Genomic DNA, 27178 nt, shown 5'->3' on the forward strand with positions numbered 1-27178 from the left:
CGGGTGGGCAAGTCTAACCCTTGATTGGCAGGTGAGTTGACTTCAGACTAGGCTGTAGCTGGAGAGATTGCATGACCCCCAATTTGCACCTCCATCAGGTTCTAAGCAGATAGGCCACATGACCCTCCACAATCCACAAAACACCTCCCACTCTCCAAAAACATACATCTTTGTAGATTAAAATGTGTATTTGGGTAGCACGGGCTCATGTTTAAGTGCTGTAACTTTTTTAATCCTGGAGAAATTCAGCAGATGAGACAGTATCCATGGTAGCAATGATCAGTCAACATTTTGAGTCAGAGCACTTCATCAAGACTAAGAATAAAGGGTGAAATTACATATATTAAAAAGCTGGAGAGGGGAAGAAGGGTTAGAGAGGAAAAAGGAAGTAAGAGAGAAGAATTGTAAATGGTGGAATCAGGGGTGGAGATTACCTAAAACTGTAAAAGTACATGCCCATGCCATTAGGTTTAAGGCTATCTAGGATGTTGCTGGTATTACTATTTCCATACATCTGCTTTGTCATTCTGCACATTGGAGGTTGTGCACTTGGAAAGTGCTCTGAAGAATATTTGACATGCTGCTATAGAGTGTCCTTCAGATGGTTTGCAAAGCAGCCACGTCCACAGGAGGCAAGTTGGATGACAGTCGGTTGGGATGTGCTATCCTTGCTGCTGTCATGCCTTTGAGATTTGTTGTAGGGGAGATCAAGAGAATTCCTAAACAATGAAAACTATATCCAAGCAGGTATCGGTTTTTAAAGTTTTTTTTAAAAATTAGGAAAGAGTTTCAAAAATCTGTGGTACTTTATTTAAAATCATGTTGTAGCAAGTTATTGAACATGCAGTGAAATGAAGGCCAACCAATGAAGAAGAGATTTTCACATGTATAAACAATGTACAGTTGCACCAAAATTCTTACCTGCTGTAGCCTAAATGGTATGGAACATACATGAACTACAATAGTATATTAAAATAGATTATGTCAAGAAATAAGAGATAAATAAATATTCACAGTTGCAGTCACATTTTTTTTTAAAAAAAAGGCCTTTCAGAAGTGCTTGCGTATCTTTTGGTGGTCCCAGAGTAATTTGTGTTTAGGAGGGGTATGGACTGGGTACAGGTCATGGGACTAAGCAGAAAAATAGTTTGGCACAGTCTAGAAGGGCCAAAGGGCTTGTTTCTGTGCTGTAATCTTCTATGGTTATAGTATGGGGAGATTCAAGGACCTGAAAGCAATGGGGTTTAATGGGGGGTGCAGGGGGAGGGAGAAGAACTGTTGTTGAACCTAGAGGAGCTGGAAAGTTGACAAGATGGTAGCCAGTAGTCTTGCCCATCTCGGTCTTCTCAGGAAGTACTGTTGTACCTTACTAACAAGTGAGGTTATGTTGTTTGTCCAGGATAGGTCATGTTTAATGGACTCAGGAATTTGGTGCTTTCTGCTTTCTCCACTACTAAGTTATTAACATGTAGCGAGGGGTGGTCATTCCTGATCCTCCTGAAGTACGCAATTATCTCCTTTGTCTTGTTCAAATCGAGTTATTATTGCACCACATCATGAGATTTTCCACCTCTTCTGTAGTGTGCCATGTTTTTGCTGATGAGGCCAATGACTGTTGTGCCATCTGCAAACTTAATGAGCTGGATCTGTTGTTGCAGCCATGGGTCAGTAACTTGAGCAGGAGCAGGTTGAACACTGCCCTGAGGTGCTCCAGTGATCAGTGACGGTGCTTGATGTTCTGCTGCTGACCTTGTCGGACTGCGGTTCTTTTCCTCCATTAGGAAGTTCAGAATCCAGTTACAAAGATGGGTGTTGAGTCCCTTCAAGGACAACTTCTCCACAGCCTCTGAGGAGTGATTGCATTAAACGCCAAGCTGAAGTCCATGAACAGCAACCTGGCATTTGAGGTGTCATTCTCCAGGTGTGTCAGGATAGAGTGGAGAGACAAGGCTAAAGCATCAAGAGTGGAATAATTTCATCTATGGGGTGAAATGAAATGATTCCAGTGTTTCTGAGGTACACTTTGATTCGTTCCATCACCATACACTTGAAGGTGGAGTTCAGTGACATGGGGAAGTAGTAATTGAGGCCTATTACTGTTGCCCTCTTTGGTACCAGGATGATGGTGGCTGTCTTGAAACCAATGGGAACGATGGACTGTTGCAATGACTTGTTGAAGGTATCCATAAGGTCCTCCGATATTTGTTCCGCAGTCCTCAATACCCAACCAGGTATATGGTCTTGTCCGGCTACCTTGTGTGGGTTCACCTTGGAACGAGTTTTCACCTCTGCTACGGCTATGCAGAGGGCCTATACAGAGAGCTTTCTTCAGCTTCAGCTGGTTCTCATCAAATCATGTGCAATCTGTCCAGAAGGGAGGAGTCGTCTTTAACTCGCAAGGTTGTCTTGTGATGTGTTTATGATCTTGATCTCTTGCCACATGCACTTGGTGTTGCTGGTGTTACACTGGGTATTGATCTGTGCATGCAAGTTTTGACTTCCAGATTGCATGGGAGAATTTAGCCCTGGCTGATCTTCATGCCATCTTGTCTCCTGTCCTGAGGACAGCATCACAAGCTCTGAGAAGTGACCATCCATGCTGCATCCAACCATGGTTTCTGGTTAGCCCTGGTTGTGAAGTATTTGATCTCTGACCTTGATACATTTGTTGAGGTTGCCAATCACTGAGCTCGAGTACTCTGTGGTCTCAAAGTAGTCCTGCAGCACTGCTGTGCATCCCCCATTCCCCTTCCTGGCCACATGCTGATCTCCCTGTGAACTGGCTTAGTTCATTTTTCCGGCCGTCTGTATGCAAGGGTTAACAGAATGGAAATGTGATCTACGTATCCAAGGTTGGAGTGAGGAGTACTCTTGTACGTTCCAGGGATGTTGGTGTACACCCTATCGAGGGTGTTTTATCCTCTTGTGGTGAAGTGGACATGCTGTTGAAGCCGTGGAAAGACTTTTCAGGTTGGTGTGGTTGAAGTCGCCAGCTACAATCACGGTACTGTCGGGGTAGGATGTCTGGGCTTCACAGATGGCACCTAAAGCTCCTTCAGGGATTTGCCCTCAGTAGCCGAAGGCAGAATGTTAACTGCAGCAATCAGTGTGGTCAAGAAATCCATGGGCAGGTAGAAGGGTCTGCATTTCACCATCAATAATATTTCTGCTGAGCAGAAGGTCTTTACAGCGGAGATATTTGTGTTAGTACCCTTCCACTTCCTACATAAGTTTGAGAGTCTTTGATGTGCCAAATCTCAGAAAATAAGAGGAAATTTGTGTGCCTTCTTTAGTTGTCTTGTGCTGGCTTCAGAAGTGGTTCTCCAATATATGGACTCCCAGGAACTTGAAGAAAGTTATTCCCTTCAGCACCGTTCCATCAGTGAAGACAGGTGTGTGGTCCATAACAAGCTCTTTGGTCTTGCTGACATTGAGAGCAAGATTGTTCTTGCACCACACTGATTCTCTATCTCCAGCCTAAATTTTGAATTGACTTTTCCCATTATTCAGTCAACATCACTGTTGTTCAGTGAAATTATAGATTGTGTTGGAGGTAAACTTGTGCAATTATGAAAGTATGGTGATTAGAGAAAAGAACTAAACACACAGCTCCCATATTGATGGTCAGCAAGGAGGAGATGTTGCCAGTCTGCATTGATTACTAGTTTTGCTGGTATGATGGTGTTAAACAATTGACAACAGTCTGAAGTGGGTATTCTTGTGGTCCAGGTGATCTAATGCAGAGTGGAGGGCAAGTGAGATGGCATCCACTGTTGACCTGTGGGATGGTAGTGGAAATGGCTTGGGTCAATGTCTTTCATGAGGCAGGAGTTGATTGCTACATAACTAACCTCACAAAGTACTTCAGGTCAGCACATATGCCACTGATCAATAGTCATTGGGACAGATTACCCTTGCTCTTGGGCGTCAGTATGATGGATGTCCTTTTGAAGTTGGCGGGGATTTCCGACCACAGCAGTGAGAGGTTGAAAATGTCTACAAAAACTAGCAGTTGGTATGTGCAAGTTTTAAGGATGCAGCCAGCTTTACCACCTGAGCCAAATGCTTTGAATGTTTACCCTCCTAAAAAAAATTTTCACATCAGCTTCAGAAACAAGAAGCACAGAGTTGCTGGGGTTGTGGGGGCCCATGAGAGGGCATTATTGATTTTTCCCCTTTGAAGTAAGCATTGCAGGTATTGAGCTCATGTGGAAGATAAGTTTTGGTTAATGATACTATCTTTTGCTCTAGGGGCTATGATGGTACAAGCGCTGCCACAGGTGCTGAACATCCTTCTTAATCTCCAACTTGGAATATTTCTCTATCGGATGAGACTCGTGCTTTATTTATCAGAAAGTTTAAACTTCTCATTATTATGCTTTGACCAATGAAATGGTCAAGTAGGAGGACAAATGTATAATTGCAGGAAATGATGAGAAAGATGATGATGTATCTTTGAGAACAGGATTATATTTGATGGGTTTGCATACAGATGCTGTTTGATGTCCTATGGATATGAATTGTGGACAAGAAAGGGAAAGTATTTTCTCTGGTGACAAATAAGGTTTATGTAGATGCAGCAAAGAAGAATCCTCGCTCTTGCTAGATTTCTCACTTGCAAGTGATTACAGTATTCAATTTGTCTTGCAGCTTCTCAGAAAAGGAAAGACATTGCAGTCAGACAAAATTCATTTTTATCATGTTATACCTCCTCTTTCACTAGTGTGATCATTCATGACCTCTACTTTGGAAGGTTTTTTTTTCATGGAATGTTTATTTATACTGTTGAGTGAGTGTCGTCCATTTGTGTTTTAGATTTTTTTTCCCATCCTTTACTTTTCTTCTTGGGAGAAGATTGTATCTCAACTTTAGAAAATGTTGTTTCAGATACTTGTCTGAAGGTTTGGATCTTTGAAGTATCTTGAATGTTAATTGCTTTGATAATGTTTACTGGCTTTAAAAAAATTTTCTAGATATTTTAATTGTCTATATTTTTCATTTTAGAGTTACTTTTCATCAAATAAGCCTGGAGTTGAACCAAAAAGACCTTGTCGACCCATTGATGTTACACCACTACTCAATTTGACCACTACTCGTGGAGCTAACTACTTAGGTATATTTTGGGGGCATTTTGCTAAGGTATGATTACATACAATGTGATAATTTAGTGCTTTGGTTATAGTATCACCAGCCACTTAATGTTGTCAGTGATACTTTAAGGTAGTTCAGGAAATGTAATTGTTCTCTTTGATTCTTTCTTTTAGCGATATTCTGTGGTATTGTATCTGGTAAAGCAGCACAGAGTAGCAGAATTACTGCACAAACTTAAAGTAAATGAAACCAGAGCCTCTGAAATTTCCAGGGAATTAAGTAAGTACTTAGTCCCAATATATTATATTTGTGTAAAAGTTGAATTGAGATATTGAAATTGTATCTTGATGTAAGGGATTATTGTTGTAGAAATACTGATGGAAACCCCCCACCACTTTCTCAGTTTAAACTACAGTATGTTTTTGTCAAACAGATTTGTTAAACAATCCTTTTCTTTTAAAGTTCGCAAAAAACTTCAACTGGAACCTGATAATGACGTTACCACAACCGGCCTTCGCGTCTCTCTTATGTGTAGCGTAAGTATTCCTGCTTGTGGCAGCATCTCTTGAAATGAGTAAAAGATTTCGAAGTACTAAAGGCATTCTTGCAGTTTTAATCACATGAGAAAGATATTAATCATATTTGGTTGCTGTTAGAGAAATAGATTTTATTTTTTTAAACTTTGTAACTGCTTAGATTGGGAGCAAATATTTTCTTTCAATTTGAACTCCTTTGTAAAGAAGGAATTCAGTGTTATTAAAATATACACTTCTTTGGAACTCATTGAAACAATGGGGGAAATCCAGGTCTTTATATGTTCTTAAGGCAGAGGGATTGAGATTCTTAATTAGCAAGGGGAGGGATAGGCTACCATGGTAGACTGGAATAATCAGATCATCCACAGTCCTATTAAACAACACTTCAGGTTCAAGGACCCAAGGGACCTGCCTGTGCCTGTTCTGAATTCGTATGCGTTTGGTTGATAAAAATCACATGCCACCCTACCTCCAAGCCCCTCATAATTTTGTGTGCTTCCATAAGGTCCTGCTGATCTGCTTCCACTCCAAGGAAAAATATTCAGGCTACCTTGTGCAAGGAATGGCTGGAGAAACTGAGTAGGTCAGACAGCATCCATAGGTAGAAATAAATGGTCAGTCGTTGTTTCATTGACTGACCATTTCTACCCATGGATGCTGTCTGACTTGCTTGAGTTCCTCCAGCAATTCTTTGTGTGCTCAAATTTCCAGCATCTGCAGCTTTTGTGTTTCAGCCTTACCTAGTCTTTGCTCTCAACTGAAACCTTTTGTGCCAGACCTTAAATGATTATCTATGCTGCATATACTGAAAATGCATAGTGCAGTCAGTCGTTGTAGGGATTGGGCAACACTAGATATATTCCTGGGAAATGAAGCCAGCCAAGTGGACGAAGAGATTCAAAAATGTGTTTTGCTGAATCTTGCTAGAAATAGGAAATGCACTTCTGATCTTTCTAATTTTATTGCTTAACAGCTTGGTAAGATGCGCCTTTCGGTGCCCTGTCGTGGTATTACCTGCACGCATTTACAGTGTTTTGATGCAGCCCTTTATATTCAGATGAATGAAAAAAAGCCTACGTGGATGTGTCCTGTGTGTGACAAGCCAGCTCCTTATGAACTGTTGTTTGTAGATCAGTGAGTATTGTTTGCAAATTTACAGTGCTGTTTTTAACACTATTCGTGATGTGACTATGGTTTCACACTGGTTGTTTGATTGGACTATCTGATGAAATGGATAAACCAAGTTTTCCCTCCACCTCCCCTCTGCAAAAAGAAGAATATGTTAACACTTGTATGTGCATCTTCTCATTGTCCAAACAGACTGTACCTCTTGCGTGACCAGCTTCAGGTCGGGAGGCAGTTGGACAAAGCATCTCTAACCCAACAGCATCAGGTGGGACTTTTGTGGCTTTATTTTCCACAGACACTGATTAAGTGGGGGCTGTCAGAAAGAACGGATCAGTGGAAGGCTGGGAAGCAGTAGTTCAGCCTGGTTACATTTGATTCCGTATGGTCATCCATTCATCGTAAGCCATTTCACTGCAGCCTCATAGATTACCCCACAGAGAAATACTAGGTTCTATAAACAAAACAAAATTTGATTCATTTGTCTAAGGTATCCAGTTTGTTTACTCCCAACCTTTTTAGCTCTTAGTTGAGCTTGTATCTTGTGCAGCATTTCTGTGCATTTAATTTACCTACTTGTAGTTCATGGGGTACAAGGCACAATTAAAAGTAAATCCATTAATTATGTCATTTATTTTTCCTTTCTTGCACTTGTGGTTTATTCATCTATAGAGATTGGTCTTTTTACCATGCTTTTTGCTGGTTTTATAAACGGTCAGTGAGTGAAAAATATTTTGTTCTTTATTCTCTAGTGTACAACCTGAAATCATTATGGGTCATCTACAAGCTTCCTGGTGTTTATCTTTGGTGGATATACTGAGAAAGTTATTTTAGATTCCCATACTTCTTGATTTGTTCACACAATGTTTCTATGGCTGACAGAATTTCCTAACCATAAAGTGATTGCTCCTGAGAAACTGATGGTGATTCATCTCTACTTCTGTGTCAGAGATGCTCTCCCAATGCTGTTTACTAGCGAAACAAAGGACTTCCAAGATTTTGAACTTGTGACTAGAAGTTAGGGAAGTGTGCAGTTTGGTAGTTTGTTCCAGAAGTCCACCTTAATCTGCAAAGAACCACTTCTAAGTTCCATGAGAAACTGAACTTCAGTCAGATTCCTGAATCCTCATGGCACATAAAATTGCTTCTAAAGTTGGGCATTTCCAGGGTTTTGACCCACAAAGAAGCAGAACTATATCTTGAGACACGAAGGATGAGAAATGAACTTGCACTAACTTTGCTAAACTTTAGATTTGGTCCCTGATTTCTGGAGCTGCTTTAGTTGCAGAAGATATTTGTTTTTTTTTGTTGCAACATTTTAAGAAAATTAGTAACAATATTGTGTCTAAATGAGTACTATCCATCCAGAAACTAATGAATGCTGTATTTTATCTGAAAGTAGTTGTAATCTGAAAATATTTGAAAAACTCCCTCAAAGTGATGCAAGACAGAATCATGGTAACTTGGAAGAATAAACTAATAAGAAATCGACATAAATGGTGGAATAAACAATCATTCATCACATAAATGGGCATTTCTATATTTGGGTGGATTCACATTCCTTTTCTTTCTACTTTTCAGCACTTGATCTGTAGCCTTCAATATAAATGACTGCCCTTGAGGTTGTGGCTATGGAATAAATGTGAACATTTACAGTATATATGTTCAGAGGAATAAAATTTGGAGCAAGAGAAGGCTATTTGGCTACCAAAGGCTACTCTACCATTACATAAAACCACTGCTGATTTCAACCACAGTAACCTTTTGCCCATTTGCTTTTCAAGAATCTGTATTCCTTAAACTTTAAGTTAGTCATTGAAGACTCCAGTGACTAAAGGTAGAATAAAGAACAGTTGTACCTTGTAAATAATGGAAAAATTTTGGGTAGTGTTAGGTCTGCTTTGTTCGAGAATGAGTGAGTCAGACACCAGACTGAGTCGAAATCAAGGTTCTTTATTACCGGATTGTAACACTTGCAACTAACAGTGTTAGTTGGAGAAGGCGCATTCTAACGATATCAGCAAGTGGTGTTTTTTTTTATACCCCAGGACAAGCACTTAGTAAATTATCATACCATTACATTGTCCAATGAATAAGCTGTTGCTACCCTTCTCTGTTAGTCTGCTGCACATCATCTTGTTAGTGCCACGCTTATCTTGAGTGTACAAGGTCACACCTACATCCTGTTACTCCTTAGTACTGGGTGACTCCTTCTCCGGTCCCAACTCATGATGTTTTTACCTTACAGTAGTTAGGAGGTGAGTCGTTTATCATGGAATATTAAACCACTGATTTGTTTTAACTACATCCAGATAGATCTGCACTCGTGTTGACTCTTTGAACAGGATGTGTATAATGGGGATTTAGTGATAATGTTGTTGAATATTATGGCCTTCAGTTAGGCACTCTTGTGTTGGAGTAGGTAGTGTATGACCCTGCCACTTTGTCTAGACTTTGCTGCATGTGGACATTGGCTGCACCATTATTTGAGGGGGCTATAAATGGAACCTTGCCAAGTACTCCACTTCTCACCTAATTTTGGAGCAGTGATTTTTGATTTAGCAGCAGATTGCTGTGACGAATATCCTGGGGCTAGGATGATTAGCTTCCAATTGTGAAGGGCAGCACAGTTAGCGTAGTGATTAGTGCAACGCTGTTCCAGTGCAAGCGATCGGAACTGGGGTTTGAATCCACACTGCCTGTAAGAAGTTTCTACATTCTCCCCATGTCTACGTGGGTTTTTCCTGGAGGCTCCAGTTTCCTCCTACCCTTCAAAAACATACCAGGGATTTTGGGCCAATTGGGTGTAACTGGGCAGCATGGGCTAGTGGACCGAAAGGGCCTGTTACCATGCTGTATGCCTAAATTTAATAAAAAAGACCTGCCATGCTTAATTCTAGAATTCAATTTTTTGGCCCTGTTTGAATTTGAATAGTCCCTTTGGTAGATAACAGGCAAGCTTCTGCCTTTGCCCATCATGCTTCACCTACACTGGTTCACCAATCCCACATGGGCCCCTGATCTACTCTTTCTGCCCTGACCCCTCTATACTGGTTTGTCCGCTCTATAACCCCAGTCTTGGTGGGGGGGGGTTTGACCTGGGACATTGACCTTTTTTTTCCCCCTCTGTTGTTGGTTGACCTGAGTTCCTCCAGCAGATTGTGTTTGGCTTCAGATTCTGGCGTCAGCTGTGTCTTATGCAACTCTGATCTATTGGTTTGGACCAGTAGTTTTATTGTATTCTTTGTGTATTAAGCCTGCAGATGAAGCTGTTGCTGCATTGCCCTATCAATAGGCTTGTTAAATTTTTGCAATCTTATGTGGGCTTTATTTTGTCATTTAAGAAAAAATTGGATAGGTAAATAATGGAAGGGTTATGGAAGGCTATGGCCTGGGTGCAGGTGAATGGAAGTAGGCAGAATAATAGTGTTCTGCACAGACGACATGGGCTGAAGGGACTTTTTGTGCTGCAATATTCTGTTTCTCTGACGTTTCATCTTGATGCACTCGCTGAACCTCTTCAATTAAAGAAGTGAACAGATTGTTGAGTAAATGCTACGTGTTGCACCATCGAACAACTTTCATCATATTGAGGTATTTGTTGGATTGGATTTGTTTTAATTTTATTGGCAATTTTACACTCTCAAATTGAGCATCTGTTACAGTTTTATGGGGTAATTTGGCTAGGAGCCTGCATGGTTCTGGAACTTCAATTTTCAACAATATAGTTAAGATGATTTAAAGATCCATAGTTTGGTGGTATCTCATGCTTTCAGCCATTCCTGTTAATTCGTAGAAGATTAACCAAATTGGCAAAAATAAGCTTTTGTGATGTTCCAGTTTAAAGGAAGAAGCCAAGAGTGATCATCTGTTTTATACATCCGATTGAAGATTTAATAGTTTATCATGAATGTACTTTTATAGGTTGACACCTATTTGTAGGTACACTCAGTGTAGCTCCTTGCATATTTTTATATACTCCTTTTTAAAATTTAATTGATTTTTGATAATGGGGTATAATTGTGGGATTCTAATGGAATGTAACTTGACTGCTACTGAAAACCTCAAGGATGTGAGTTTTAAAGTTCTAAATTCAGATTACCTTGCACAGCAGCAGCCCACAATATGCATTGGAGGGTTTCCTCAATAAAATGGACTTTATCTAAATGCAGGCAGATAACGAGTAGCAAGAGTGAGAGTGGTCAGGAATGAAATCAGTTTATTTTTCTACTTGCATTGGTTGAGCAGGTAGAGGTTTTGATTCTTGGACAGGACACGAGTGATTCCATCAAGCTTCTGATCATGGATATTTTGTAATGCACAGTCTGTGCCTTCGCTTCTCTCGTTGCTTCTATAATTAGGAGTTCAGCATTTGATTGAACAAGGCCAGTTAGATTTCCTTATCCATGTTTCCTCTGATCCCATGAGTTATGAGGCTCTGAGGTTATCATTAATATATACAAATAGGAGTGGAAGCCTGTCCTTTTGATCCTGCTCCATCATTCACAAAGCTTTTTCCCCCCAAACACTATCCCCATATTCCACAATTCCCTTCATGTCCAGAAAAATTTCATCTTTATTTTTAATGAGTGTATGATTGAGCAACATCATGTCTGAGGTAGAGTACTCCAAAGATTTGGAAGCTTTGAGGAGATCGAATCACATTTCTAAACGGTACTTATTCTGAAACTGCTCTCGTGGCCGAGATTCCTAATTCACAATATCCTTTCTGTATATTCCCCTCAAGCTTTTGAAACATATAGTAAGTCTCATCTCATTCTTCTAAACTGGAGAAAATAGTCTCATTCTCTTATTGTATGACAAATCTCTACTCCTGGAAACAGTTCAGTGAATCTTCCCTGCACAAAAATTGAAACTGGCTAAAAGAAAGCATTTACAGGCTGCGATACGTGCCAAAGGGGTATTACTAAGTACTGGCCATGCAGGGTACCCATACTTTTGCTTCGGACTTTTTTTTGTTATTTTAAACTGTAAAAGATAGAAATTTTAAAAATCTTGCTCAAAATATTAAACAAATGTCATCTTTAACTTTATGCCTTTTGGAAATCAAGTCATCTTTTACTTGCTCAGCTATTCACAGTAAAAGAAGCTACCCTCTTTTCATCAACTTTTTTTTTTACAGACTGTGATGTTTGGATCGAGAATTTACTGATATTTAATTGAATTCATTCTTCCCTTTACCAATAAAATATTCCCTGTACCACTGGCTGCAACACAAGCCCAAAGCATGATCAATCCACCCCTATGCTTAACAGTTGGAGAGGTGTTGTTTTCCTGAAATTCTGCACCCTTTTTGTTTCTCCAATCACACCTTTGTTGTTTGCTGCCAAAAAGTTCTATTTTAACTTCACTCCACAGGACTTGTTTCCAAAATGCATGAGGATTGTTTAGTGTTCCTTTGCATAACTTCTGACACTGAATTTGTGGTGGGGGTACAGAAAAGGTTTCCTTCTGATCACCCTTCCATGAAGGCAGTGAGGAGTGTGGAGGAACAAAGAGATCTGGGAATACAGATACATAATTCCCTGAAAGTGGCACCCCAGGTAGACAAGGTTGTGAAGAATGCTTTTGACAGCTTGGCTTTCATAAATTAAAGAATTGAATATGTTATAGTGAGGTTATACAAGACAGAGGCCAAATTTGGAGTATTGTGTACAGTTCTGGTCACCAAACTACAGAAAGGATATCAGTAAGATTGAACGTGTGGAGAGAAGATTTACTAGGATGTTGCTGAGCCTTCAGGAGTTGAGTTACAGGGAAGGATAAAACAGGTTAGAACTTTATTCCTTGAAGCATATAAAAATGAGGGAAGATTTGATAGCTTGACAAAATTGAGGGGTATGGCCAGAGTAAATGTGAGTAGGCTCTTTCCAATTAGATTAGGAGAGAAATACAAGCGAACATGGCTGCAGGGAGAAAGGGCAAAACTTTAGAAGTTCTTCACTCAGTGGCGGGAGTGTGGAACGAGCTGCCACCTGACATGGTAAATGCAGGCTCATTCTTTTTTCTTTTTTTTTTTAATTTTTTATTTTTCACACCATAAATCACAATAGCCATGATATACACTTTTTCTTTTCCACACATTTACAGTGACTTTTTCTCCCTCCCCCCTCCCTCCTCCCAAGTGCAGGCTCATTCTTAAGAATAAATTGGATAGATACATGGATGGGAGAGGTCAAGAGTTATGGATGGGTGCAGGTCATTGGGACAGAGGAATGATGATTTGGCACAAATGTGAAGGGCAGAATGGCCTGTTTTCTGTGCTGTAGTATTCTGTGGTTCTACGGTCATATTTGTACAGGTATCACTGCACAGTAGCAGAGTGGACCACTACTCCAGAGTCTGCAAAATTTTCCTGAAGGTCTTTTGCAGTCAAATGGAGGTTTTGATTTTCCTTTCTTGCAATCCTACGAGAAGTTCTCTCAAAAGACCCTTTCACACTTGCAAGTGGTCTCAGGAACTAACAGCCAGTCAGCCTAAAAAGGGTCTACCGTGAAAGGAAAATCTTCTCAATGCCAGTGTGAGATGACGTCATCTCACACTGGGGATAGACTGCCTCGATCCCTAGTACAATCCCTGGTGTCTGCAGATGCTGGTGTTGCAATCAGGCAAGTGTAGTATGGGAAATTGCATTCTGGGATAGAAATAACCCATATTTTTGCACGAGTCCAGGAACATGAAGGAAGAAAAGATTAAAATGAAGGTACAAACTTTTCTGTGGGAAAGGTCTTAGCGGGAGAGAGGAAATAAATAGCAATAGCGGACAATTTTTAAAAGGCTTGGGAAAGTTGGTAGCGGTATAGCACACAATTTATAAAGACAGTGGGAAAAGCCGAATGCGGACCAAACTTCCCAGAAAGCTGTGCGGCAGAGAAACCCCTCCATGAGTGTTCCATGCATGAAGCCACGTACACAGCCCTTTGTCTGCCACGGAATTCTGGGAGGGCAGATCTGCCATCGCTTTTCCCCCCAGTCTTTATAAATTGTACACAATAGCGTTACCAACTTTCCCACACTGTATAAATTGATTGCGATATTGCTACCAACTTTCCCACGCTGTTTAAAAATTGTCTACTATTGCTATTTATTTCACACTGTCCCTTTATAAGGCTTTATGTATGGCACAATAATAAGGGCTGAAGGACTCCTATTGCGCTGTATATAAGGCTTAATTATGTTATAATTAATTTTGTTCAAATATAAGATCATAATACATTGATCAGGATTTAGGGCAGGTTCACCATCACTTGATTCATCATGACATCGGTAGAAGGTAGAACAATCCTAACCCCCGGGAATGGCTCCTTGCAAGTGTGAACGCATGCAGTGTCCCATTTAAGAGTGGTCAAGTGTAGACAGCAAAAATGCCATTCCTATCCTGGGACACTGAACGGCCAATTTAGGGGGATGCAAGTGTAAAAGGGTCTTGGTCTTCCAGACCTCAACTTGACCTCCACTGTTCCTGTTAACTGCCATTCATTACATTACGAACTGAGGAAATGGCCACCTGAAAACGCTTTCTATCTTCTGCTTTGTGGGCATCATTTATTTTAACTTTTAGAGCGCTGGGCAGCTGCTTAGAGGAGCCCATCCATGGTTGCTGATTGTTGGGACAAGGTTTGAGGAGTCAGGGTATTTATAAAGCTTTGAAATTTGCATCACCTGACCTTTCCCAACAATGACTGAACAAACTAACAAACCCCAGCCAGCTAATTAAGGTCTGAGACCTTGATAAAAGTTATCTGAGAGCTCAAATCTCTTGGGGTGCCCAAACCTTTGCATGGTGCTCCTTTCTTTTTTGCACTCTAAAATTGTACGAAAAAATACACTAATCTTGCTTAAAATGTTGAAAAGAAAGTCATCTTTAACTTTGACTTTTGGAGATCAATTCATCTTCTACTCACCTAACTATTCATAGCAACAGAAATTTTGATATGGGGTGGGCAAACCTTTGCATACCACTTCAGGAAGAAATTTTTTAAAAAAAATAGTTAAATGAAGCCCAATTCTGATGCTGGGGTGGATAAAGTAGGTGAATTATTATTGACCCATTATGAATTAACTCCCAGTGATCTAATTTTGTCTCTGGATTGATTGTCCAGGCTTCTAGGTTGCTAGTTCAATAACTTGACCACTGTTACAAATATATTTAATAATTGTTGTGTCATCTTTATTCTAATTGACAATAATGATTGTTTCATTTGACTTTGGCTCACATCTGATCATTTTAAAAGTTGAAAGTTGATGGAAGTGGTAATGGTCATTTACAATTTGATGTCATTGAGGCAAAGCACAAAGAACAAAACTAGTAATTGAGTGAAATCCTAGAATTTGAAAATTCTGGTTGAATTTGTGTAAATCTCATAATTTCATTTGATCTCCCCTGTCTAAGGTGTGGAGTGATCTCTGTCAAAAGAGTGCACCTGCATTTTATTTCTGATGTGATCTTCAAGAATGGCTGCATCCTTACCTGGGATAATTCTAAATGTCATGTGTACCTTGCCAAGATTTTAAGAACTAATAGAACTTTATCTTCTCTAAGTAGAATTGGGAAGATGGTGATCATTGGAGAAGATTATTTCTGGAAGAATTAACATGTTTTTATTTTTTCTTAGCCTGTTTTTAGATATATTGAAGGAGTGTGAAGATTCCACAGAGGTTCAGTTTAAGGATGATGGCAGCTGGACTCCGATAAAGCCAGATAAGCAGTCACAGAAGAATTTTGGACCCAAGTGTTCAATAGTGGAATTAGAAGGTTTGTTTCTTTCCCTTTCAGTTCCATAAATGCGAGAATGGGTGAAATGTAATTAAAACATTACAAACCAGCACAGACTATGAGCATATTTGGGTAATATATTTCAGTTATTTTGTAAAGGGAAAATAATTTGTTCCTGTAAATATGTTAGAAATTGTGTTAGACCTTTATATTCCAAGATTTTTTTAAAAAGTTATTTTGCCACAAAAAAGCCAATCATTAATCTTTGTCTTTCTCACATCAAACCAAAGTTTCTTTTGTTTTCCCATTTCAAATGCCATGAGTTTAGTTTTGACCATGGTGCAGAATTAACTGATTCAGAAAAAACTCAATAGAAAGGGATTTCAGCATTTGATGGTCAGTTTTTATTATATTAAAAAAAAAGATAGGCATTAAAACATAATAGCTGTACGCCACCTTTGTTATTTGAAAATTTTGCAAAGCAATTGACACGAGCAATATGAAATTTGATTAAGAGGTTTGTATGGAATATTAGTTTAAAATGCCCAAAAGCTTTGTCAAATGCATAGATTTTAAACAGTGTCTTAAATGAGGGAGGAGAGGAGAGGAATTCTACTAGACATATAATCACATCTTCCAGTTGGTGCACAGATAGCTGAAGATTTTGGGGGGAAATGGTGCAAGTTGGATTTAGCTCCACACTGTCAGATGACTTTAAATTAATGGGCAGAAGATAACGAAGGTGTTGAAGCTTTCAGCAGCCAATGAATCTGCTGGAAGCAGTGATGCAGAGGAAGTGAATATTTAATCCAAATCTTGTGTTAAGATTGGAAAAGATATCAAGGTTGAGGAAGACCTGATTGTGTCACACAGCCTATAATGAGAAGCATGTAGTTGGTGAAGAGGTAACTGAGGATTGTATGAGAAACACAGGAGTGGGGATAAGAGATCTGGTGCAGTGGCTGACCCCTTGGCTTAGAATGTAAGAGCTATGGGGACTCATTTGTTAGGAGAGCAGATAGGAGGTTTGGCAAATGAGATCGAGGCTCCCAGACGGTATGTGCCTCCCAGGTGTCAGGGATGCCTCTGATTGAGTTCATATTTCTGGAAGTGGAGGGTGAGCAGCCAGATGTCATGGTCCGAGTGGCATATGACATAAATAGCAGTAGGGAGTTGGGAAAGAAAAGTAGGACCTCAAGGGTAATGATCTTGGGATTGCTGCCCATGCCATGCGCCTGAGAGGGTAGGATCAGGAGGTTGTGGCAAATGAACGCGAGGCTGAAGAGTTGGTGCGGGGCTTCAGATATGTGGATCATTGGGGTCTCTTCCAGTGAAAGTCTGACCTGTACATAAAGGGCCAATATCCTGGCAGGCATGTTTGCTAGAGCAGTAGTTTGGCAGGGGTGAAAATCAAAATATGAGTGCAGCAATTAGGGTAGAAGGACAAAAGTGTAATGCTATGTGTTCTGAGTTGGTGAAGGACAGGCCATGAATGTAGCCAGTTGAGGGGCTAAATGTGTCTATTTCAACTCTAGGAGTGTTGGGAATAAAGAGGATGAACAGAGTCTGGAACAGTGTGTAGAATTACAATGTTGTGACTATTACTGAAACTTGGTTGGAGGATGGGTAGAATTGGCTGATGCAGATACTGAGGTTTAGGAGTTTTAAAAATAATAGAAAGCGGGGGGTGGTGGGGAGTAGCATTACTGGTCAGGTATATATCATGGCCTGCTTTGCGGAAACTGCCAAAATGTTTGGCCTGGAAGTCAGCCTGAAGAAAACTGAGGTCCTCCATCAGCCAGCTCCCCACCATGACTACCAGCCCCCCCACATCTCCATCGGGCACACAAAACTCAAAACGGTCAACCAGTTTACCTATCTCGGCTGCACCATTTCATCAGATGCAAGGATCGGCAATGAGATAGACAACAGACTCGCCAAGGCAAATAGCGCCTTTGGAAGACTACACAAAAGAGTCTGGAAAAACAACCAACTGAAAAACCTCACAAAGATAAGCGTATACAGAGCCGTTGTCATACCCACACTCCTGTTCGGCTCCGAATCATGGGTCCTCTACCGGCACCACCTACGGCTCCTAGAACGCTTCCACCAGCGTTGTCTCCGCTCCATCCTCAACATCCATTGGAGCGCTTTCATCCCTAACGTCGAAGTACTCGAGATGGCAGAGGTCGACAGCATCGAGTCCACGCTGCTGAAGATCCAGCTGCGCTGGATGGGTCACGTCTCCAGAATGGAGGACCATCGCCTTCCCAAGATCGTGTTATATGGCGAGCTCTCCACTGGCCACCGTGACAGAGGTGCACCAAAGAAAAGGTACAAGGACTGCCTAAAGAAATCTCTTGGTGCCTGCCACATTGACCACCGCCAGTGGGCTGATATCGCCTCAAACTGTGCATCTTGGCGCCTCACAGTTTGGCGGGCAGCAACCTCCTTTGAAGAAGACCGCAGAGCCCACCTCACTGACAAAAGGCAAAGGAGGAAAAACCCAACACCCAACCAACCAATTTTCCCCTGCAGCCGCTGCAACCGTGTCTGCCTGTCCCGCATCGGACTTGTCAGCCACAAACGAGCCTGCAGCTGACGTGGACTTTTACCCCCTCCATAAATCTTCGTCCGCGAAGCCAAGCCAAAGAAAAGAAAGAAGAGAAAGAGAGGACGCTGGAGAGGGAGTGTCCAGTGAGTTGGTGTGGGTGGAAGTCAGAAATAGGAAGGGAGCTATCACTTTGCTGGGAGTAGTCTATATGCCCCCCAATAGCCCTTGGGACACCGAGGAGCAGAAAAGCAGGCAGATTTTGGAATGATGCAGGGTTGTAGTTATAGGTGACTTCAACGTCCCTAATATTGACTGGCACCTCCTGACTGTAAGAGGGCTAGATGGGACTGAATTGGTCAGGCATGTTCAAGAAGGATTCCTGACACGGTGTGTGGACCAGCCGACAAGAGGAGAAGCCATACCACATCTTGTTCTGATTAATGAATACGGTTAGGTGGCAACCTCCCGGTAGGGGAGCATTTTGGTGAGAGTGACTACAACTGCTTTGGGTTCAACATAGCTCTGGAAAAGGATTAAAAACAGACAATGGGAGGAGTCACGTGTGAGTAGTGGCTGGTCAGGGAATTCCAGCCCTCTCCGGAAAAGTTAAAAACAAAACGCACAAAACACAAAGGTACCAGATTAAAATTTAAAACAAAGTAAAAATAAAGGTGAGAAGAAAATGGCAGTGAAGAGAGAAAAGTCGTAAACAACGGGAAGAAGAGAAGAGGAAAGAACGTCGGAAGAAGAAGGTGAAGGCCTTACCTGTCCGAGGAGGCCTGCCGCGGAGAGAGAAGCCCGCTCCCTCAGGTCAGTGGAAGTCCCGGGCTCGGGACTACAAAAATGGCTCATAGAGCCGAGTAAAAGTGCGCAACCGCGCATGCGCATTAAAAAAAAACACACTGACGGGAGGGGGGAACAGCTGTGGAGTCTATCTCCGCAGCTGAGAGAGACACCTGCAACACAGCAGCAGGTGCAGAACACAGAAAATAATGACAACAAGAAAGAAGAGGGTAAAAAGAAAACAAGGAAACAACAGATGGTCAACCCAGAGGAAGAAGAAGAACAGAAAGAAATGGAAGAAGAGAAAGGCAAGACAATGGATGTATCTTTTTTTAAAGAATATATGGAATCAGTGAAAGAATGGCAATTACAAGAATTTAATGAGATAAAAAGAAGGATTAAGAGTGCAGAAGAAAAAATGAATAAAATAGAAATGGTCATATTAGAGATAGGAAAAAGAGTGGATAATTTGGAAAAACGAGAAATAATCGTAGAAATGGAAGTAGAGGACTTAAAAGAAAAATTAGAAGAATCTAATAAAAAAGTTAGAGGCACATGAGCTGTTAGCTCAGAAGATAGATATAATAGAAAACTATAATAGAATAAATAATATAAGGATAGTGGGCCTTGAGGAAGATGAAGAAGGCAAGAATATGAGAGAATTTATAAAAGATTGGATCCCCAGGGTCCTAGGAAGACCAGAATTACAGGAAGAAATGGAACATAGAACATTAGCCCCGAAACCACAACTGCAGCAAAAACCAAGATCCATTTTAGTCAAATTCTTAAGATATACAACAAGAGAAAATATATTGGAGAAAGCAATGAAGAAAATAAGAGAAGACAAAAAGCCACTGGAATACAAAGGTCAAAAAAATTTTTTCTATCCAGACATAAGTTTTGAACTCCTGAAGAAGAGGAAGGAGTTCAATACAGCAAAAACGATCTTATGTAAAAAAGGATATAAATTTATGTTAAGGTACCTAAAATAGTTATTCCAGGGCAACAAAACAGACTATTCTCGGATCCAGAGGAAGCACGAAAATTTGCAGAACAACTACAAAACAAGAAGAGAGATGAAGACATGTCTTCTTCTTTGGCTTGGCTTCGCGGATGAAGATTTATGGAGGGGGTAAATGTCCACGTCAGCTGCAGGCTCGTTTGTGGCTGACAAGTCTGATGCGGAACAGGCAGACGCGGTTGCAGGGGAAAATTGGTTGGTTGGGGTTGGGTGTTGGGTTTTTCCTCCTTTACCTTTTGTCAGTGAGGTGGGTTCTGCGGTCTTCTTCAAAGGAGGTTGCAGCCCGCCGAACTGTGAGGCGCCAAGATGCACGGTTTGAGGCGTTATCAGCCCACTGGCGGTGGTCAATGTGGCAGGCACCAAGAGATTTCTTTAGGCAGTCCTTGTACCTTTTCTTTGGTGCACCTCTGTCACGGTGGCCAGTGGAGAGCTCGCCATAGAACACGATCTTGGGAAGGCGATGGTCCTCCATTCTGGAGATGTGACCCACCCAGCGCAGCTGGATCTTCAGCAGCGTGGACTCGATGCTGTCGGCCTCTGCCATCTCGAGTACTTCGACGTTAGGGATGAAAGTTTACATCCGGTACCGCACGGATGGCAGTCTCTTCAATCTGAGGCGCCTGCAAGCTCACACCAAGACACAAGAGAAACTTGTCCGTGAACTACTCTTTGCAGATGATGTCGCTTTAGTTGCCCATTCAGAGCCAGCTCTTCAGCGCTTGACGTCCTGTTTTGCGGAAACTGCCAAAATGTTTGGCCTGGAAGTCAGCCTGAAGAAAACTGAGGTCCTCCATCAGCCAGCTCCCCACCATGACTACCAGCCCCCTCACATCTCCATCGGGCACACAAAACTCAAAACGGTCATGCAGTTTACCTATCTTGGCTGCACCATTTCATCAGATGCAAGGATCGACAACGAGATAGACAACAGACTCGCCAAGGCAAATAGCACCTTTGGAAGACTACACAAAAGAGTCTGGAAAAACAACCAACTGAAAAACCTCACAAAGTTAAGCGTATACAGAGCCGTTGTCATACCCACACTCCTGTTCGGCTCCGAATCATGGGTCCTCTACCGGCATCACCTACGGCTCCTAGAACGCTTCCACCAGCGTGAAGACATGTTTCTTTGGCTTGGCTTCGCGGACGAAGATTTATGGAGGGGGTAAAAAGTCCACGTCAGCTGTAGGCTCGTTTGTGGCTGACAAGTCCGATGCGGGACAGGCAGACACGATTGCAGCGGTTGCAGGGGAAAATTGGTTGGTTGGGGTTGGGTGTTGGGTTTTTCCTCCTTTGCCTTTTGTCAGTGAGGTGGGCTCTGCGGTCTTCTTCAAAGGAGGTTGCTGCCCCCCAAACTGTGAGGCGCCAAGATGCACGGTTTGAGGCGTTATCAGCCCACTGGCGGTGGTCAATGTGGCAGGCACCAAGAGATTTTTTAGGCAGTCCTTGTACCTTTTCTTTGGTGCACCTCTGTCACGGTGGCCAGTGGAGAGCTCGCCATATAACACGATCTTGGGAAGGCGATGGTCCTCCATTCTGGAGACGTGACCCATCCAGCGCAGCTGGATCTTCAGCAGCGTGGACTCGATGCTGTCGACCTCTGCCATCTCGAGTACTTCGACGTTAGGGATGTAAGCGCTCCAATGGATGTTGAGGATGGAGCGGAGACAACGCTGGTGGAAGCGTTCTAGGAGCCGTAGGTGGTGCCGGTAGAGGACCCATGATTTGGAGCCGAACAGGAGTGTGCGTATGACAACGGCTCTGTATACGCTTATCTTTGTGAGGTTTTTCAGTTGGTTGTTTTTCCAGACTCTTTTGTGTAGTCTTCCAAAGGCGCTATTTGCCTTGGCGAGTCTGTTGTCTATCTCATTGTCGATCCTTGCATCTGATGAAATGGTGCAGCCGAGATAGGTAAACTGGTTGACCGTTTTGAGTTTTGTGTGCCCGATGGAGATGTGGGGGGGCTGGTAATCATGGTGGGGAGCTGGCTGATGGAGGACCTCAGTTTTCTTCAGGCTGACTTCCAGGCCAAACATTTTGGCAGTTTCCGCAAAGCAGGACGTCAAGCGCTGAAGAGCTGGCTCTGAATGGGCAACTAAAGCGGCATCGTCTGCAAAGAGTAGTTCACGGACAAGTTTCTCTTGTGTCTTGGTGTGAGCTTGCAGGCGCCTCAGATTGAAGAGACTGCCATCCGTGCGGTACCGGATGTAAACAGCGTCTTCATTGTTGGGGTCTTTCATGGCTTGGTTCAGCATTATGCTGAAGAAGATTGAAAAGAGGGTTGGTGCGAGAACACAGCCTTGCTTCACGCCATTGTTAATGGAGAAGGGTTCAGAGAGCTCATTGCTGTATCTGACCCAACCTTGTTGGTTTTCGTGCAGTTGGATAATCATGTTGAGGAACTTTGGGGGACATCCGATGCGCTCTAATATTTGCCAAAGCCCTTTCCTGCTCACGGTGTCGAAGGCTTTGGTGAGGTCAACAAAGGTGATGTAGAGTCCTTTGTTTTGTTCTCTGCACTTTTCTTGGAGCTGTCTGAGGGCAAAGACCATGTCAGTAGTTCCTCTGTTTGCGCGAAAGCCGCACTGTGATTCTGGGAGAATATTCTCGGCGACACTAGGTATTATTCTATTTAGTAGAATCCTAGCGAAGATTTTGCCTGCAATGGAGAGCAACGTGATTCCCCTATAGTTTGAGCAGTCTGATTTCTCGCCTTTGTTTTTGTACAGGGTGATGATGGTGGCATCACGAAGATCCTGAGGCAGTTTACCTTGGTCCCAACAAAGCTTGAAAAACTCATGCAGTTTGGCATGCAGAGTTTTGCCGCCAGCCTTCCAGACTTCTGGGGGGATTCCATCCATACCTGCTGCTTTGCCACTTTTCAGTTGTTCGATTGCCTTATATGTCTCATCCAGGGTGGGAACCTCATCCAGTTCTAGCCTTAGGGGCTGTTGAGGGAGCTGGAGCAGGGCGGAATCTTGGACTGAGCGGTTGGCACTGAAAAGAGATTGGAAGTGTTCTGACCATCGGTTGAGGATGGAGATCTTGTCGCTGAGGAGGACTTTGCCGTCTGAGCTGCGCAGCGGGCTTTGGACTTGGGGTGAGGGGCCGTACACAGCCTTTAGAGCCTCGTAGAAACCCCTGAAGTCGCCAATGTCCGCGCTGAGCTGGGTTCGTTTGGCGAGGCTAGTCCACCACTCATTTTGGATCTCCCAGAGTTTGCGCTGAAGATGGCTGCATGCGCGACGGAAGGCTTGTTTCTTTTCTGGACAGGACGGCTTTGTAAGGTGAGCCTGGTGGGCAGCTCGCTTCTTTGCCAGCAGCACCTGGATTTCCTGGCTGTTTTCGTCAAACCAGTCCTTGTTTTTCCTGGAGGAGAAGCCCAGTATCTCTTCAGTGGATTGCAGTATGGTAGTCTTCAACTGATCCCAGAGGGTTTCAGGGGACGGGTCCGTGAGGTGGGTTGCATCGTCGAGCTTTGCTTTGAGGTTTGCCTGGAAGTTTCCTCTCACTTCGTCTGACTGCAGGTTTCCAACATTGAACCTCTTTCTGGGGGCTTTATTGTTCCTGGGCTTTGGCTTGAAGTGAAGGTTGAGCTTGCAGCGAACCAGCCGGTGGTCAGTGTGGCATTCCGCGCTAGGCATGACCCTGGTGTGGAGCACATCTCGTTTGTCACTTTCTCGCACCAGGATGTAGTCCAGGAGGTGCCAGTGTTTGGATCGGGGATGCATCCAGGTGGTCTTGAGGCTGTCCCTCTGCTGAAAAAGGGTGTTTGTAATGACAAGCCGCTGTTCTGCGCAGAGCTCCAACAGGAGGCGCCCATTGTCGTTGCACTTGCCGACGCCATGCTTGCCCAGGATTCCTGGCCAGGTTTCTGAGTCTTTGCCGACACGAGCGTTGAAGTCGCCCAGGATGACAACCTTGTCGGCTGTAGGGGTACGTTGGATGAGGTTGCGCAGGTCGGTGTAGAACTTGTCCTTTTCTGCTGGTTCCGCCTGGAGGGTTGGAGCATAGACACTGATGAGGGTGATGTGACGCTTGTTTTGAAGGGGGAGTCGCATGGACATGATTCGGTCCGAGAGGCCTGTCGGAAGGTTTTTGAGTTTGGAGGCAATGAAGCTCTTGTCCATGAAGCCTACACCAGATAGGCGTCGTTCATCCGAAGGCTTGCCAGACCAGTAGAGTGTGTAGCCCGCGCCGCGTTCTTGGAGGCTGCCTACATCTGCCAGGCGGACTTCACTGAGAGCGGCTATGTCGATGTCAAGTCTGAGGAGTTCATGTGCAATGAGGGCAGACCGACGTTCAGGTCGGTGGCTGTCTGCCTTGTCTAGCATGGTTCTGATGTTCCAGCATGCTAGCTTGAGTTTGTGAGCATCTTTTGAGGGGCAGGAGCAAGGGGGAGACGGCGGCCCCAGCCTCGGTCGAGTGAGGTAGGCGGAGGCCCCGATACGGGCAGAGAGTTGGAGGCGGCGGCCCCAGTCCAGGCACAGGGAGAGCAGCAGCGGCCCCGGCCCCAGTCCGGGCGAAGGGTAGACTGCGGCGGCCCCGATACGGGCAGGAGCAAGGGGGAGACGGCGGCCCCGGCCTCGGTCGAGAGAGGCAGGCGGAGGCCCCGGTCCGGACAGGGAGTGGCAGGCGGCGGCCCCAGTCCAGGCACAGGGAGAGCAGCAGCGGCCCCGGCCCCGGTCCGGGCGAAAGGGTAGACGGCGGCGGCCTCGATCCGGGCAGGAGCAAGGGGGAGACGGCGGCCCCGGCCTCGGTCGAGTGGGGCAGGCGGAGGCCCCGATCCGGGCAGAGAGTGGGAGGCGGCGGCCTCAGTCCAGGCACAGGGTGAGCTGCGGCGGCCTCGGCCCCGGTCCGGGCAGTATGGACCGACCTAGGAGGGGAGGCAGACCTCTCCAGCCCGGGTAAGAAACCTGCATAGGAGAAGGCCACTCCGATATAAAACCTACGACCCAAGGACCTCGCTGCCACGTCCCAGCTTGCTTGGCCACGGCACACGAACCATGGGTGTAAAGGGTGGGGCCAGTACTGCGCGCACTGCACTCCACCTAAAAGCTCCTTTGCGCAGGCCCGAGGACAGGTCCACGTCCTCCCCCTCCACGTCCTCCCCCTCCACGTCCTCCCCCTCCACGTCCTCCCCCTCCACGTCCTCCCCCTCCACGTCCTCCCCCTCCACGTCCTCCCCCTCCACGTCCTCCCCCTCCACGTCCTCCCCCTCCACGTCCTCCCCCTCCACGTCCTCCCCCTCCACGTCCTCCCCCTCCACGTCCTCCCCCTCCACGTCCTCCCCCTCCACGTCCTCCCCCTCCACGTCCTCCCCCTCCACGTCCTCCCCCTCCACGTCCTCCCCCTCCACGTCCTCCCCCTCCACGTCCTCCCCCTCCACGTCCTCCCCCTCCACGTCCTCCCCCTCCACGTCCTCCCCCTCCACGTCCTCCCCCTCCACGTCCTCCCCCTCCACGTCCTCCCCCTCCACGTCCTCCCCCTCCACGTCCTCCCCCTCCACGTCCTCCCCCTCCACGTCCTCCCCCTCCACGTCCTCCCCCTCCACGTCCTCCCCCCCCACGTCCTCCCCCCCCACGTCCTCCCCCCCCACGTCCTCCCCCCCCACGTCCTCCCCCTCCACGTCCTCCCCCCCCACGTCCTCCCCCCCCACGTCCTCCCCCCCCACGTCCTCCCCCCCCACGTCCTCCCCCCCACGTCCTCCCCCCCCACGTCCTCCCCCCCCACGTCCTCCCCCCCCACGTCCTCCCCCCCACGTCCTCCCCCCCACGTCCTCCCCCCCACGTCCTCCCCCCCACGTCCTCCCCCCCACGTCCTCCCCCCCCACGTCCTCCCCCCCCACGTCCTCCCCCCCCACGTCCTCCCCCCCCACGTCCTCCCCCCCCACGTCCTCCCCCCCCACGTCCTCCCCCCCCACGTCCTCCCCCCCCACGTCCTCCCCCCCCACGTCCTCCCCCCCCACGTCCTCCCCCCCACGTCCTCCCCCCCCACGTCCTCCCCCCCCACGTCCTCCCCCCCCACGTCCTCCCCCCCCACGTCCTCCCCCCCCACGTCCTCCCCCCCCACGTCCTCCCCCCCCACGTCCTCCCCCCCCACGTCCTCCCCCCCCCCACGTCCTCCCCCCCCCCACGTCCTCCCCCCCCCACGTCCTCCCCCCCCCACGTCCTCCCCCCCCACGTCCTCCCCCCCACGTCCTCCCCCCCACGTCCTCCCCCCCACGTCCTCCCCCCCACGTCCTCCCCCCCCACGTCCTCCCCCCCCACGTCCTCCCCCCCCACGTCCTCCCCCCCCACGTCCTCCCCCCCCACGTCCTCCCCCCCCACGTCCTCCCCCCCCACGTCCTCCCCCCCCACGTCCTCCCCCCCCCACGTCCTCCCCCCCCACGTCCTCCCCCCCCACGTCCTCCCCCCCCACGTCCTCCCCCCCCACGTCCTCCCCCCCCACGTCCTCCCCCCCCACGTCCTCCCCCCCCACGTCCTCCCCCCCCACGTCCTCCCCCCCCCACGTCCTCCCCCCCCACGTCCTCCCCCCCCACGTCCTCCCCCCCCACGTCCTCCCCCCCCACGTCCTCCCCCCCCACGTCCTCCCCCCCCACGTCCTCCCCCCCCACGTCCTCCCCCCCCACGTCCTCCCCCCCCACGTCCTCCCCCCCCACGTCCTCCCCCCCCACGTCCTCCCCCCCCACGTCCTCCCCCCCCACGTCCTCCCCCCCCACGTCCTCCCCCCCCACGTCCTCCCCCCCCACGTCCTCCCCCCCCACGTCCTCCCCCCCCACGTCCTCCCCCCCCACGTCCTCCCCCCCCACGTCCTCCCCCCCCACGTCCTCCCCCCCCACGTCCTCCCCCCCCACGTCCTCCCCCCCCACGTCCTCCCCCCCCACGTCCTCCCCCCCACGTCCTCCCCCCCCACGTCCTCCCCCCCCACGTCCTCCCCCCCCACGTCCTCCCCCCCCACGTCCTCCCCCCCCACGTCCTCCCCCCCCACGTCCTCCCCCCCCACGTCCTCCCCCCCCACGTCCTCCCCCCCACGTCCTCCCCCCCCACGTCCTCCCCCCCCACGTCCTCCCCCCCCACGTCCTCACCCCCCACGTCCTCCCCCCCCACGTCCTCCCCCCCCACGTCCTCCCCCCCCACGTCCTCCCCCCCCACGTCCTCCCCCCCCCACGTCCTCCCCCCCCACGTCCTCCCCCTCAAAAGATGTGAAGACATGTAATGAGAGTAAAAATGACCACAAACTATATGTATGTGTGTATATGGGTATATATAGCTGTGTATGTATATGTGTGTATACTTGAATGTATCTGTATTTAGAGGAAAATATATAGA

At 46.2% G+C, this 27178-nt stretch overlaps 1 protein-coding gene across 3 annotated transcripts in view; it reads left to right on the forward strand.

Annotated features, from left to right (window-relative positions):
* LOC138758915 (E3 SUMO-protein ligase PIAS4-like) overlaps positions 1-27178 on the forward strand; it is a 95771-nt gene that overhangs the window by 54644 nt on the left and 13949 nt on the right. For 2 of the 3 annotated variants that reach the window (XM_069928524.1, XM_069928526.1), the window contains 5 exons: positions 5005-5139; positions 5265-5370; positions 5554-5627; positions 6601-6761; positions 15389-15528. In XM_069928524.1, the coding sequence (XP_069784625.1) occupies positions 5005-5139; positions 5265-5370; positions 5554-5627; positions 6601-6761; positions 15389-15528 (616 nt within the window). Of the gene's footprint in view, positions 1-5004; positions 5140-5264; positions 5371-5553; positions 5628-6600; positions 6762-6947; positions 7021-15388; positions 15529-27178 lie in introns of those variants that run through there. The other variant, XM_069928525.1, reaches the window with a different exon arrangement.

Source organism: Narcine bancroftii, chromosome 3, assembly GCF_036971445.1.
Source record: "Narcine bancroftii isolate sNarBan1 chromosome 3, sNarBan1.hap1, whole genome shotgun sequence".
NCBI lineage: Eukaryota > Metazoa > Chordata > Chondrichthyes > Torpediniformes > Narcinidae > Narcine > Narcine bancroftii.